Source organism: Brachionichthys hirsutus, chromosome 20 (assembly GCF_040956055.1).
Source record: "Brachionichthys hirsutus isolate HB-005 chromosome 20, CSIRO-AGI_Bhir_v1, whole genome shotgun sequence".
NCBI lineage: Eukaryota > Metazoa > Chordata > Actinopteri > Lophiiformes > Brachionichthyidae > Brachionichthys > Brachionichthys hirsutus.
This window is the reverse complement of record NC_090916.1, coordinates 10,613,362-10,628,863: the sequence shown is the minus strand read 5'-3', so window position 1 is coordinate 10,628,863 and position 15,502 is coordinate 10,613,362. Positions and strand designations below refer to the sequence as shown.

The following is a 15,502-nucleotide window of genomic DNA, read 5'->3' as shown; positions in this document are numbered from 1 at the left end:
GAGGAGACAGACGGAGGTAGCGAGAGAACCGGAAGCTAAGACGAGGAGACAGACGGAGGTAGCGAGACAACCGGAAGCTAAGACGAGGAGACAGACGGAGGTAGCGAGACAACCGGAAACTAAGACGAGGAAATATGACGAAGCGTCTGTAGCGCTTGGCTTCATGGTGGGAGACGAGCAAGTTAATATATATATATATATATATATATATATATATTAAAGTTAATGTTGCTGATCAGTTTTAATTTATAATTTTGTTGTATTATTTTATTTTTCAGTATCAAATGATTCAATTGGTCAAAAATGTTTTTACTTTAAATAAGAATTTTATTTATTTATTTTAAGTTCAGGCAAATTAAAAACAATGTTAATAAAGTTATTCTTTGTAAGTTGATCTATATTTCTGTATTTTTTGTTTTCTTTATTGTTAATAAAGAGACAATGTTTTGTAGTGGTATAGTTGATAAATTATATTATTTATAGGTGGGGGGGGGGATGTTTTTTTCCTCACTGGCCTAGACTGTCGGGCAAGAATTACTTAGTAGCTCAGGATAGGATATTTCAGCTTAATATAGGAGCTGATTAACCCACCTTCCTCTGGTCTCACAGCACTTCATCACCCAGAGGGAGGAGTTTGAGACGGCACGAGACAGCGTCCTCATGTGGCTGACTGAGATGGACCTGCAGCTGACCAACATAGAGCACTTCTCTGAATGTGATGTCCAGGCCAAGATAAAACAGCTCCGGGTAAAACGGTCACAATGAGATCCAAACATCGGAGCGCAAAGCAGTTTCACCTTCAACCCGGTTCTGTTCCTCAGGCGTTCCAGCAGGAGATCTACCTGAACACGGGGAAGATCGAGCTGGTTTTCAGACAGGGAGAAGCCCTAATAGAGAAAAGTGAACCTCTGGACGCAGCCGTCATCGAGGAGGAGCTGGAGGAGCTGCAAAGATACTGCCAGGAGGTCTTCGGGCGAGTCGACAGATACTACAAGAAGCTCACGTGCCTCCCGGTCAGTTAAGTTGGCAAATGCAGCAGTACAGGAATATTCTAAGAGTAAAACTGTATTTGTATTTGGGAAAAGGGGCAGGTACAAGGAGTGAAGGGAGACGTGTCGCGTTTGCTCCATCAGTCATTAGTACCCGACATACAGCAGGACAGAGTCGGTGTAGTTTACCCAGGAAGGCATGCTGCAGCTGTCCTCCTTCACCAGGGACACGGCACACACGTCCGTCTCCTCACAGGACCACGGGATGTCAGGGACCTTTCATCTCTCCTCACGTCTTCCTCTGCTCTCCCAGCTGGCCGATGATGAGCTTGACGGTTCCGACGGAGAGCTGGACATGGAGGAGGGTGGAGAGCTCTCTGAGCTGCAGTGGGGTGACTCCTCTCCACCCCGTCCGTCCAGTCGCCCGGCCTCGGGTGCGGCCACACTCACCCGGGCCGACCGCTCTGGTAGGGACACGCCGGCCAGCGTGGATTCCATTCCACTAGAGTGGGACCATGACTACGACCTGAGCAGAGATCTGGAGAGCCCTGTTGGTCGAGGCCACGGGACACGGGCTCAAGCACAAGAGGAGGAGGATGAGTATCTGAGAACTGATGCCCCGGCCCTGTCAGGTCAGTTCATTGTCCTCACTGATCAGTGACATGTTCTGCTGAGGTGCTCTCACACCCTGGAGATGTACTGCACAGACTGTAAATGAGTACTCATTACTGGCATGCAGCGGCAGTGTTGATTCAGGAGCAAGCAACAGTCCTGGGATCACAACTAGTGCATATTTGAACTTATTTCAACAAAATAATTGCATTTAGTCTTTAGTCGGGTTGGAATGTATGAGAAACATGAGAACATGAGAATGAGAACAAGATAAAGCAAATATTCAAAGGATTGAATTGAAACATTGATGACAAAATATTCAAAACAAAGAGTTCTGAAGTAAATATGCAGATCAAATCACAGACGTCACAACGTCATGATGAGAAGTGCATGTTGTGTGTGTCTCTTCCCAGATGTAGTAATCCCTGAGAGCCCAGAGGCCTACATAAAACTGACTGAAAGCACACTGAAATCCTCCGCTGGTAGGAAACAGCAGCCTCTGGGTTAAAGCATGAGACATGATAAACAGCATGTCGTAACCTCCAGCTTAAACTAAATACTAAAGCATGAGGCATGATAAACAGCATGTCGTAACCTCCAGCTAAAGCCTCAGCTTAAACTAAATACTAAAGCATGAGACATGATAAACAGCATGTCGTAACCTCCAGCTCAAACCTCATCTTAAACCAAATACTAAAGCATGAGACATGATAAACAGCATGTCGTAACCTCCAGCTCAAACCTCATCTTAAACCAAATACTAAAGCATGAGACATGATAAACAGCATGTCGTAACCTCCAGCTCAAACCTCATCTTAAACTAAATACTAAAGCATGAGACATGATAAACAGCATGTCGTAACCTCCAGCTAAAGCCTCAGCTTAAACTAAATACTAAAGCATGAGACATGATAAACAGCATGTCGTAACCTCCAGCTCAAACCTCATCTTAAACTAAATACTAAAGCATGAGACATGATAAACAGCATGACGTAACCTCCAGCTCAAACCTCATCTTAAACTAAATACTAAAGCATGAGACATGATAAACAGCATGTCGTAACCTGCAGCTAAAGCCTCATCTTAAACTAAATACTAAAGCATGAGACATGATAAACAGCATGTCGTAACCTCCAGCTCAAACCTCATCTTAAACTAAATACTAAAGCATGAGACATGATAAACAACATGTCGTAAACTGCAGCTCAAACCTCAGCTTAAACTAAATACTAAAGCATGAGACATGATAAACAGCATGTCGTAAACTGCAGCTCAAACCTCAGCTTAAACTAAATACTAAAGCATGAGACATGATAAACAGCATGTCATAACCTCCAGCTCAAACCTCAGCTTAAACTAAATATCGCTGCCACACCAGGAAGCATCGTTTAAACTGCATGTCCCACTCTCCAGACGTAGAATGATAATATCAATGCATTCTGCATCAGAGCACTAAATTCTCATTTCATCCATCACATGTTTTTCTTTTCATTTCTGTTGCTAATATCAATGTTAGCATGTTAAATCCAGACTTTTCTCCCTTTAGCTTTTCATATTTAACATTTCAGAGTACTGCAGGTTATGAGTCTGCACCAGCAGCATGACAATGAATGCTCATGTCATTTTAAACTTGACCTTTCCCCACTTTGCTTGACCTCTGTATAGGTGAGACGGAGCAGCTGGACCAGGCTCTGGATGCAGGACGGCACCGCCTCCAGCAGGGAGGGGTTACCGGCAGCAACCCCAGCCCCGACGTCGACTCCACATCCGTGGGCTACGTGAGTCCTGGTCCAGGATTGTACTACTTTAGTTTGGCCCCGTCTTGTAACTCCTTCAAAGAACTTCTGACGCCTTTCTCAAGTGTTTCCTTCACGCTTTGACTCGTGTTAGATGCGTCTGATGGGAGAGTGTCGAGGCAGCATCGACGGCGTGAAGAGAGCGGAGGGACTGGCCGGCCCCATCGGCCCAGACGCCCGAGGAAAGGGTCAGCGCTGGGAGCTGATCCAAGCTCAGTCCCTGAGTGAGAAGCACAGGCAGAAGCAGTGGCAGCAGCTGATCTCAGACCTGCAGACAATGAGGGCCTGGTTAGGTCAGTCAGAGGCTGAGGTCAAGCAGCTGCAGGCCTTCAGCCTCGGCACCGACATCGACGTCATACAGCAGAGAATCAAGAAGGTCAAGGTTCGTTCACCGCGCGCGTGTGTGTGCGTTGGTTCTCAAATGGTGGGGGGCGCGGTGCGATGTCGGGGGGCGCCTGTGACCGCGGAGAAAATGTTTTTTTTGCCTTACGGCTTACGAGATTAAAGTGTAATTGCACATCCTCTCCAGTAGTTGGCAGTGGCGCCCTGATTGTCAGAGTGCACGCAGTGAGTATTAGCAGAAGAAGAGCGGTTGTAAACAAACCTTCAAGACACAGCGCGGAGAAATATTTAACGGCGTAAAAGAGACGGAGAGAGACGAGATGATAAAACAAAGGAGGGTCAGTCGAAAGCAAAGACGAGGAAATATGACGTAGCGTACGTATCGCACGTAGCGTACGTAGCGCTTGGCTTCACCGTGACTCCGGTGGGAGAAGAAGACCGGACTTTCTCATTTTGCTAAAAGCACAATTCTTTTTTCATTTTGGTTTTATATTTTGTGTTCCCTAGTTAATGTTGCTGATCAATTTTAATTTATTATTTAATTGTATAAATTGTAGTTTAAGGATTAAAATGTCAGGCAAATTGATGCACTTCAAATATTTTCTGTTGCAGACTAAAAAAATGGTAATAACTTTATTACTTGTTGTAAGTTGATCTATATTTCTTTGTATGTTAATAAGGATACAAGAGTGTTTGAGTGTTTTTATTTATTTATTTTTTGGGGGGGGGCGCAAAATGTTTTTTTCTTCCTACGGGGGGCGCGCCAGAAAATAATTGAGAGGCGTCTTAATGGTTGAATGTTTTTTTGTATTAAATTACTTTTGTCTCTGCATCTCATGCACTTTTGTAAATATTGGGAAATAAATAATATTAATATTAGACATATAGCATGTGGCGAACCGCTCGCGTGTTAGCTAGCATGATGTCCAGGCTAGCATTTCATTCTTCTTTTACTGTTTGTGTCTTTCTTTAAAGCCAGAAGAAGACATTTCTAAGAGCTCGTCTGTCTGAAACATTGAGAGACAGGTTGCCTTCCTCCTGCTGTCTCCCAGCCTCCTCATTATCAGCCTTCTCTTCAGGAACTGCTGGAGAGCATGGATGCCCACAAATCAGAGGTCCTGTCCCTCAACCTGAGCAGCGCAGAGTTCCTCCAATCAGAGCCTGACTCTGAAGAGGCGTGGCAGTTGCGGGATGGGCTGAAAGAGATGAATGCACGCTGGGATCTACTCAGTACATCCCTGGAGGACTGGAGGGAGGCGCTCCAGAGGGCCCTGATGCAATGCCAGGTGCACACACACACACACACACACACAGGAAACTTTAAATGGTTCCATACACTGAAAAACTTGAATCGAGAATTCCCAGTTCGAGTTAATTATGTCATCTCCCTTTTCAGGAGTTCCATGAAAAGAGCCACGGTCTGTTGCTGTGGCTGGAGAACGTGGACCGCCGGAGGAATCAGGTGGTGCCCATCCCCCGACACCTGAACCGTGAAACGCTACGAGCTCACCACAGAACGCTCACGGTAGGACTCTCTCAGGTCCCCATCCCCCGAAACCTGAACCGTGAAACGTTACGAGCTCACCGCAGAACGCTCACGGTAGGTCTCTCTCAGGTCCCCATCCCCCGACACCTGAACCGTGAAACGTTACGAGCTCACCGCAGAACGCTCACGGTAGGACGCTCACGGTAGGACTCTCTCAGGTCCCCATCCCCCGAAACCTGAACCGTGAAACGTTACGAGCTCACCGCAGAACGCTCACGGTAGGACGCTCACGGTAGGACTCTCTCAGGTCCCCATCCCCCGACACCTGAACCGTGAAATGTTACGAGCTCACGGTAGGACTCTCATGGTAGGACTCTCTCAGGTCCCCATCCCCGACACCTGAACCGTGAAACGTTACGAGCTCACGGTAGGACTCTCATGGTAGGACTCTCTCAGGTCCCCATCCCCCGAAACCTGAACCGTGAAACGTTGCGAGCTCCCGGTAGGACTCTCATGGTAGGACTCTCTCCGGTCCCCATCCCCCGACACCTGAACCGTGAAACGTTACGAGCTCACGGTAGGACGCTCACGGTAGTACGCTCACGGTAGGACTCTCATGGTAGGACTCTCATGGTAGGACTCTCTCAGGTCCCCATCCCCCGACACCTGAACCGTGAAACGTTACGAGCTCACGGTAGGACTCTCATGGTAGGACTCTCTCAGGTCCCCATCCCCCGAAACCTGAACCGTGAAACGTTGCGAGCTCCCGGTAGGACTCTCATGGTAGGACTCTCTCCGGTCCCCATCCCCCGACACCTGAACCGTGAAACGTTACGAGCTCACGGTAGGACGCTCACGGTAGTACGCTCACGGTAGGACTCTCATGGTAGGACTCTCATGGTAGGACTCTCTCAGGTCCCCATCCCCCGACACCTGAACCGTGAAACGTTACGAGCTCACGGTAGGACTCTCACGGTAGGACTCTCACGGTAGGACTCTCTCAGGTCCCTGAGCAGCATAATGACCTTATTATTAGTCACCATTAAATGAGGGTAACTCACAGGAGCCTCTCTAAATGGGGGGGGTGGGGGGGGGTAACACAGGCACATAGAATAGTCTTGAGGTAGAGTAGCACACCCGATTGGCTCGCTTTCCGGTATGTCGTAAACAGACGACAAAGACGAGTGCGGTCGTTAAGTCGTTGACGAGCTGTCCAGCAATGAACATGAACATGATACACATGAGAAATATGTTCTCTCTGTTCCTGCAGCGAATCAAGCGTGAGCTGCTGGACTCGCAGCAGAAGGCGGCGTCTCTCCAGGAGCTGTCGGCTCAGCTTCTGGTCAACGCTCAGCCTCACACGCTGCTGCTGCTGGAGGCTCCGGAGCAGGTCTGGGCTCAGGGTGGCGAGCGTCTGGAGGCCCAGGAGAAGGTGCACGTGATCCTCAACAGGCTGAGGTTCCTCCTGAGGGAGGTCAGCTCGGATCTGGAGGGCTTGGAGAGGAGGGTGGAGGTCAGGAATGCAGGTTCACGTTGATGAAACGCTGGTCTGTAACGGCTTCATGACATTTGAGTATCATTCTGTTTCACAGGATTGCCTACCGTTGCCTGTTTGCAGATCGGTAATCCATCAATCAGCGGATCCTGGGTCAGAGGTGACTATGTGCTTCCTCTAACTGTCCACTAGGGGGCGCTGTCCTCTCCTCTCAATCATTTGTTTTTATAGTTCATGCTCTGCTAGCATGTAAATACACGAAGAGATTATCTGATGATCCTACCATTTAAATCTGGAGGAAAACCTGCCTTTTCATTTCACAGAATCAAAACTGTTCTGAAACAACTTCATAATTTATCATAAAAATAAAAACTGTTCTGAAATAACTTCATCATTTATCATAAAAATAAAAACTGTTCTGAAATAACTTCATCATTTATCATAGATATCAAAACTGTTCTGAAACAACTTAATCATTTATCATAAAAATAAAAACTGTTCTGAAAAAACTTCATCATTTATCATAAAAATAAAAACTGTTCTGAAACAACTTCATCATTTATCATAAAAATCAAAACTGTTCTGAAATAACTTCATCATTTATCATAAAAATCAAAACTGTTCTGAAACAACTTCATCATTTATCATAAAAATAAAAACTGTTCTGAAATAACTTCATCATTTATCATAAAAATCAAAACTGTTCTGAAACAACTTCATCATTTATCATAAAAATAAAAATAAAAACTGTTCTGAAACAACTTCATCATTTATCATAAAAATAAAAACTGCTCTGAAACAACTTCATCATTTATCATAAAAATAAAAACTGTTCTGAAATAACTTCATCATTTATCATAAAAATCAAAACTGTTCTGAAACAACTTCATCATTTATCATAAAAATAAAAACTGTTCTGAAATAACTTCATCATTTATCATAAAAATCAAAACTGTTCTGAAACAACTTCATCATTTATCATAAAAATAAAAATAAAAACTGTTCTGAAACAACTTCATCATTTATCATAAAAATAAAAACTGTTCTGAAATAACTTCATCATTTATCATAAAAATAAAAACTGTTCTGAAACAACTTCATCATTTATCATAAAAATAAAAATAAAAACTGTTCTGAAACAACTTCATCATTTATCATAAAAATAAAAATAAAAACTGTTCTGAAACAACTTAATCATTTATCATAAAAATAAAAACTGTTCTGAAACAACTTCATCATTTATCATAAAAATAAAAACTGTTCTGAAACAACTTCATCATTTATCATAAAAATAAAAACTGCTCTGAAATAACTTCATCATTTAAAACAGTAAGACGTACATTTATTTTCAGTCTTTCTGATTATGTTGATAATAGTGATCGACCGATAACAGATCAATGCAGCCACGCCTCCCTGTCTCCAGCATTGTCCCACCCACTCACCATCTGATTGGTTAGACGCAGAGCCATGGGTAAAACAGCCAATCAGCAGTGAAGCTGAGAATGCGCGGCAATCATGGACGCAAAAAGTTTTGCAAGTGAACAAACGTGTATTGATATAACGTGTATTGATAACGTGTATTGATAACGTGTATTGAGATAATGTGTAACATGTTTGATCTCTTTGAACTCAGTTATCGGTCGATCACTGGTAGATGACATGTTTGATCTCTTTGAACTCAGTTATCGGTCGATCACTAGTAGATGACATGTTTGATCTCTTTGAACTCAGTTATCGGTCGATCACCAGTAGATGACATGTTTGATCTCTTTGAACTCAGTTATCGGTCGATCACCAGTAGATGACATGTTTGATCTCTTTGAACTCAGTTATCGGTCGATCACCAGTAGATGACATGTTTGATCTCTTTGAACTCAGTTATCGGTCGATCACCAGTAGATGACATGTTTGATCTCTTTGAACTCAGTTATCGGTCGATCACTAGTAGATGACATGTTTGATCTCTTTGAACTCAGTTATCGGTCGATCACCAGTAGATGACATGTTTGATCTCTTTGAACTCAGTTATTGGTCGATCACCAGTAGATGACATGTTTGATCTCTTTGAACTCAGTTATTGGTCGATCACCAGTAGATGACATGTTTGATCTCTTTGAACTCAGTTATCGGTCGATCACCAGTAGATGACATGTTTGATCTCTTTGAACTCAGTTATCGGTCGATCACCAGTAGATGACATGTTTGATCTCTTTGAACTCAGTTATCGGTCGATCACCAGTAGATGACATGTTTGATCTCTTTGAACTCAGTTATCGGTCGATCACTAGTAGATGACATGTTTGATCTCTTTGAACTCAGTTATCGGTCGATCACCAGTAGATGACATGTTTGATCTCTTTGAACTCAGTTATTGGTCGATCACCAGTAGATGACATGTTTGATCTCTTTGAACTCAGTTATCGGTCGATCACCAGTAGATGACATGTTTGATCTCTTTGAACTCAGTTATTGGTCGATCACTAGTAGATGACATGTTTGATCTCTTTGAACTCAGTTATTGGTCGATCACTAGTAGATGACATGTTTGATCTCTTTGAACTCAGTTATTGGTCGATCACTAGTAGATGACATGTTTGATCTCTTTGAACTCAGTTATCGGTCGATCACCAGTAGATGACATGTTTGATCTCTTTGAACTCAGTTATCGGTCGATCACTAGTAGATGACGTGTTTGATCTCTTTGAACTGACTTATCGGATGAAGATTCTTTCTGTAGATTTTATGGCTCTAGTTTTTTCTTTCTTCTTCTCTCATCTGATGCTTTGTCTTTATTTGCCCTTGACTGAAACATTCTTTTCTTTCTTTTGCCCCTCCCTGCTCATTACGTGACACAGCCCCGAGGCAAAGGTGATCAAGCCCACCCACGACATCCTGAGATCGCCCCACTCCAAAGGTACATCTCTCCAGGACTAGGAAAACCGGGATGATGATGGAATGATTAGATGTTTGACAGAATCAATGAATCCCATATTTCTTAAAAACGATCTCGTGTTTTTATTGTTCCTCTCTTAAACCGACACTGGCTGGAAGGATTGAACCTGCATTCTATGATTGTTCCTTTCTCCACAGTCCATGTTATTGGCTCTTAAATGCCTCCTCAGGCCACGCCCTCTCTTGTTTAACTGTGTTTTACTGCTTCCTTCCTTTGCTTGCTGCGTTTTGAAAGGCATCATGAAATAATGCTTTCATCTTGCTTCTTTGGTTCTTCTCTCCGTGGCCACTAGATGGTGCTGACCTGATTTCCTCAGCCCTCCTTGTTTCTACTGGTTCTTCTTCCCGTTTATTTTCTGTGATACTCCTTTAGCTTTACCTTTAAGCTTCTCTACTTTTGTTTCCTTTCCAGAACATGGAACTCAGGCTCTGTCTCTTCTGGTTTAATGTTTCTTCATTAACTTCCCACAACACCGCTGGTTAGACTAAACCGTGTGTGTCTTGTGCGTGTGTGTTGTAACACACTGATGTCGTCCTCCGGTAGCCTCCTTTGTAAAAGGCACAGGAAATGGGTTCCACCTACTGATCAGCTGATCAGCCATGCAGTCTAATTAAAGGAAGTCAGCTGGACAGGAATGCTGAGACGAGAACATCAACATCCTGAGTCAGGATTCACAGAAGACTAACATAGCAGCACTTGATAAAGGTAGTGGTAACCATGGCGACTCCGGCCCACGGTGACATCACGTGCATTTCCTCTATTGTATCAATGAGGACTAAATGAAATTGGCTGGGGAGTGCCGGTGGTTCTGACCCCCCTCCAGCCCCCGAGGATGGGTTCCAGTGAGAACACGCTGTTCCTCCCCTCCAGAGAAACATTTGCCTTTTCTCCTCCATCTGTTGAATGAGACGTGACATTGAACTCTCACACACTCGCCCCCCACCCTGTGTTTGTGCTGGTGTGTGTGCGTGTGTGTGTGTGTGTGTGTGTGTGGTTGACAGTGGCTCCAACATTTAGTTTTTCTCCTTGCTGATGAGGGATGATTCTTTTTTCCAGACATGTTAAATTGTTTTAGCTATTAATACATCAGACGCTTATTTGGTGATTTGTTTGGTTTAATTATCAATAAAACTGTTTTCTACATCCCAGTATTAGAGTTTTCGTGTTAGACGTTATCTACGATTATCACATTGACACTTTTTTGCTTGACTAACTTGAACTACTTGAGAATATTTGACCAGAAGTGTCTGTGCCCTCCCACAGCCGGAGCCGATCACCAGGCGCCGCTGGTTGCGTTTCCTCCCGTGTTGACTCTCCAGACGCCGTCTCCTCCTCCTCCTCCTCCTCCTCCTCCTCCTCCTTCCTCCTACGAGTCCTCCGAGCTGCACTCCCTTTCCAGCTGCTCCTCCTGCTCCTCATTGGGCTGGCCTGCCTGGTGCCCATGACCGAGGAGGACTACAGCTGCCACCGCAGCAACAACTTTGCCCGCTCCTTCCACCCCATGCTGCGCTACACCAACGGGCCTCCGCCCATTTGAGACTGAATGTCGCTCCGTCGCGCTGCCAAGGACTCCGCTGGACGTTCTCTCACCCTGTGCCCCGCAGAAACAAACTGTTCCCCGCCAGGAGCCTTCAGAGGTGATATGAAGACTTGTATGACGTTGCACACCCGCCTCCTTTCAACCTGCTCTTGGGAACAAATTCACCCCCACACAAATATTTTTGGGTTTAATTTGTATATATTTTCTACGTTTTCTGATGAACCCAGTGAGTTCATTGAAAAGTGACATCCTATTTATATCCCCTCGTTGGGAGCCAAAGCCGATTGTGCTTTCTCTCCGTGATATTTAGTGCGTCTATTTATTTAGTTTAGTTAGTTTTAGCACTGTTGGAGCTCCAGTGTGGGAAATGTTCCTGAAAGTAAACCAGTAGACTGTTCACAATGAAGAGTGTTCCCAGAAAGCAGCGGCTCAAGAAGAATCTTTTTCCTTCAGAGGACTCGGTTTAAATTTGGAAATGAGGACTTGAATCTGAATTTATAACTGTCGAAGGTACCGCACTGAAGCCAAAGATGGCAGACTCCTTTCCCCATTTTTAATTCCACTATTTAATCAATATGAGGAGGAGACCATCTGGTTTGTATATTGTTGTTGAAATGCCTTTTATTAGTTATTTTTTAATCCTTCTGTTTGAGCATGCACTTGAAAGCCCCTGCTTTTAAGAAGGCCCAAAAGAATTCACTGGTAGGTTTTAGCGGACGACTGACATGAAGTCGTGACCTTGGAATCAATGCGCTGATTATTCTGTGGTGGCGAGACGTCACAATCCCCACAACGTAAAGCAGAATCTGTAAAACATGGATGTTCAGTTTGCTCACGCTGACTTCATTAAGAATAAATCGTTAAATATTTCCTGTGTGTTCTTTCACTTCGTCGTGGACCACAAACCGTGGTGAGCGTTACGTTCCCACCGTAAACAAATGACAGATCACGTTTAGCTGGACTGAAATGGTTTAATCTGGGTTTGGCTCAGACACGTTACTGACTCACCTGAATCGTTTTGCATGATCTATACATTTAGGTCCTGATGTCAGCATTAGACATGAATGTCCTCTCCGTACATAAATGTGATTGATCGTAAAGTATATGGGAGAGTTTCTAAAGAGGTGGGAAAATACCAAGAAATCATGAGCAACTTGTCTTTTCGTTTGGACACTGTTCTCTAGACCTTTTATCTGGATTGCTGATAGGAGAGAAAAAGGGGTCAGAGTTCTTAATCTGAACTTTTTTATTTTATAAACCAAATATTACACAACCTTGTAGCTGCTACTAATTAAATGCCTAATCACGATGAGATTTTTCTGAACAGGTCAAGTTTGCTGCACTTACAGTATCATAATTACGTTTTGGATGTGGGTAAGTCCAGCTAAACGCAGCACGTAATTACTGAATGGATAGTAACCAGTTTAGTTACAAGCTAACACATATTAAAGCCTCTCACAGGCTCAGATTTCTGTCTCATGAATAAACACGCATATTTAAGACAAATTCAGGAAAACCAAATAGCTTTACACAATAAATTACACACTAAAAGCTGAAGGTGTGGCTGCCTTCATGGAGCCAGTGCTCCAGGATGCGGATGCTACTCCTTCAACAGACGGAGCCTGAGTGCGGGTTCATGTTTCCATCGTTAAAATAGTCGAATGTGTGGAAAACAGACATAAAACCTGATGTTTAGTCCAAAATAAATGACGTTCATTTCAACCTGTTAATCAGAGTTTAGTGTAGAATTGTCCTTCATGTGCAAAGTCAAATGTAATGCCCAATAGCCCCCGACACCCAAGAGGAAGTGCACTTTGGTTAAACAGATACAAAGAGGAGCTGCTCTTCATCACAAGGCGCCACAATATGACCTGGAAACAGGATCACAGACATCATGAAAGATCTGAAGCTAAAGAATCCAAGTAGTGTCTCGCTAAACCTGCAGAATCAATTAATTTATAAATAATTAGCTCAGGAAAGGATTTAAATACAACCGCTCTTTCATTTAGCACACCCCATCCATAGGAAATACTGCCGACCTTCCGACGTTGCTGGTTGTGTGGGGCCTATAGGACGTGGGTGCATTCAGAGCGGGACCCCCCGTACTGCAGGACGCCTGGAACCGTGGGGCTTCTGCTCGAGCCCTCCGGCTCGCCTTGTGGTCCTGTGCTGGGACCGCCTGAGGAGGAGCCTCTGCCGCCGCCGCTGCTCCTTGTGGGGAACGGAGGCTCTCTGTCGGCCTGGGCCCAGGACTCGGCCGGTCTGTCTGGGAGGTGGATGCGGTGAGCGTCCAGCATCTCCAGCAGCAGGTCGAACAGAGGCACCTTGTTCTTGCACTTCATGCTGTAGAGATGCTCCATGCCTTTGTTGCTGCAGGAAACCAAAGGAAGGGGAGGATTTAGTTCAAGTCCACGATTCGGTCGCTGCAGTTTCTAATACTACTGCATATTTTAATACTACTGCAGTGTCACTGTAGTGCTATTGTTTCCACTGCAAATAATATACACGTGTGTGTCAGCTCTAACTGTGGAGAACCTGATGGAGAAACAATCGAGTAGAAAACATTCAGAGGTGGCGTACGTCCACCAACGCTGTCGCCACGGAAACCTCAACAACCAGTGACCTTTGTTTATCAGAGGTGTTTCATTATGACTAGTAACGCTGCAGATGGTGCGTCCTGGGCGTGCTTCCCTTCGGGGGAGAAGTCCCCCTTCCCGGGTCTGGCCTTGGGTTGAACGCATACCTTGATTTGGCCTTCCTTATTCACCAAAGAACTTTGTACGTGCTTGCACAAAGAGGAGGAGTACACTCTGATCCGAGGCGCTATGAACATCTGGCCGTCCCTTCAGATATCCTTCCAATTGCCCCTCCAGGACAGCAATTTGAGATTGCCCCCCCCAGCCTGAAGAAAAGTGGAAACCATAGGTCCATCGGGCAAGAACAGCCCCAGCCGCTGGGCCAAATGGGATCCCATATAAAATCCATACAGACGCAGCAGGTGCCTCGAGGTTTCTGTGGAGGCTCCTGAGGACGGGATGGCAGACGAGGTCTATACCCAGAGTGCCTTCGGGCCGGAGGGTTCTTTAATTCAAAGAACATCAGCCAGGTCCGTGCGGTGTGGAGGGTAACGTGTTCTTCAGCATCATTGCACAGAGGAAGGCCAAGTACTAGCGAAGTAATGAGTATTTCGATACTGTACAGAAGGCGGGGCTATCAGGCTGCCTAGAACACTAGCATGATTAGGCACCAGGTCCAAATGGCAAAGCGGGAGGAAAAGGACCTTCATGCCGTCTTCCTGGATCTCGCTAACGCCTTTGGCTCTGTGCCGGATGAGCGCCTGTGGACAGCCTTCAGGTTGTTCTATAGCCAAGATGTAGGTGGGCAGCGAGTCGGTTCTTGTCCGCGCCTTCCTCCCCTCAGGGCCTGTATGGATGACGTCACCACCCTGACCACCACCGATCCATGCTCAGGAAGCTGCAGGAGAACATCAATTAAACCAGCGAAATCAGGCAGCATGTCCGTGGTGAAGGGTTTGCGTGCTGTGGTGCTCTTCATCGGAGACGGCCCAATCCCCAGCGTCTGATCAGCCAGTCAAGAGCCTTGGAAGGTACTATGATTCAAGCCTGAACGACAACCAGTCTCAGAGGAGTTCAAGTGTGCTAAAATACAACTCCCGATGACGCTGAACGAATCCCAGGACTAGGTGTTGAGGAACAACGCACCAACTTGGGTGCAAATGGGCTCCAGCAGCAGAGCAGCGGTGGAGGCAACATGGAGTCTCGGGCTGAGTTCACACTGCAGGCTGGTGACCCAAATACCATTTTGTTTCTGGCCCTATGCGATCTGGAGCCAAACGTTTCATGCCAGTCTGAACAAAGATCTGATATTTCCAAGCGCGACCCAGGCAACTTCGATATGTGGGCCTAAATCCGACGCGTATCCGGTCTTTTGCTATGCGACTTTAATCTGGACGTCGTATACAGGTCGTATTTATCCGACCTACACATCACTATGCGTTGTTGCTGCTGCCCAACAAAACGCCATGGCTAAAGCCTGGCTCTCTATCTTCTTAATCATCTTCTTATAAATATTACGTTGTAAATGTGATGCTCCGGTTGGGCCAGAGTTTTCAAATCGGCACATACGCGCCACCATTGCATTCACATTTACTTCGGCAAACACTGAGAGTTGACGTGTGACGTCGTCGTGTCATCTTCGACACACAAGAAGTACGCCATCAGCAGGAAGCTGGAAGAACAGGGACAGGGGACACAGTGGGACACAGTGGA

The 15,502-nt window shown here is 45.2% G+C and overlaps 2 protein-coding genes across 2 annotated transcripts in view; one reads left to right on the top strand and one right to left on the bottom strand.

Moving 5' to 3' along the window:
• The window catches only part of syne1a (spectrin repeat containing, nuclear envelope 1a), a 169,835-nt gene extending 157,753 nt beyond the window's left edge, over nucleotides 1–12,082 (top strand). Inside the window, exons 103-114 of the mRNA XM_068754152.1 lie at nucleotides 610–747; nucleotides 822–1,013; nucleotides 1,303–1,621; nucleotides 2,015–2,104; nucleotides 3,267–3,379; nucleotides 3,492–3,779; nucleotides 4,819–5,025; nucleotides 5,136–5,264; nucleotides 6,496–6,738; nucleotides 6,818–6,880; nucleotides 9,576–9,634; nucleotides 10,937–12,082. Coding sequence (XP_068610253.1) covers nucleotides 610–747; nucleotides 822–1,013; nucleotides 1,303–1,621; nucleotides 2,015–2,104; nucleotides 3,267–3,379; nucleotides 3,492–3,779; nucleotides 4,819–5,025; nucleotides 5,136–5,264; nucleotides 6,496–6,738; nucleotides 6,818–6,880; nucleotides 9,576–9,634; nucleotides 10,937–11,210 — 2,115 coding nt within the window. The 3' untranslated portion in view covers nucleotides 11,211–12,082. The remainder of the gene's footprint in view (nucleotides 1–609; nucleotides 748–821; nucleotides 1,014–1,302; nucleotides 1,622–2,014; nucleotides 2,105–3,266; nucleotides 3,380–3,491; nucleotides 3,780–4,818; nucleotides 5,026–5,135; nucleotides 5,265–6,495; nucleotides 6,739–6,817; nucleotides 6,881–9,575; nucleotides 9,635–10,936) is intronic.
• Nucleotides 12,083–13,279: 1,197 nt separating this feature from the next.
• Nucleotides 13,280–15,502, bottom strand: part of esr1 (estrogen receptor 1) — a 14,711-nt gene continuing 12,488 nt past the window's right edge. Inside the window, exon 9 of the mRNA XM_068753547.1 lies at nucleotides 13,280–13,583. Coding sequence (XP_068609648.1) covers nucleotides 13,280–13,583 — 304 coding nt within the window. The remainder of the gene's footprint in view (nucleotides 13,584–15,502) is intronic.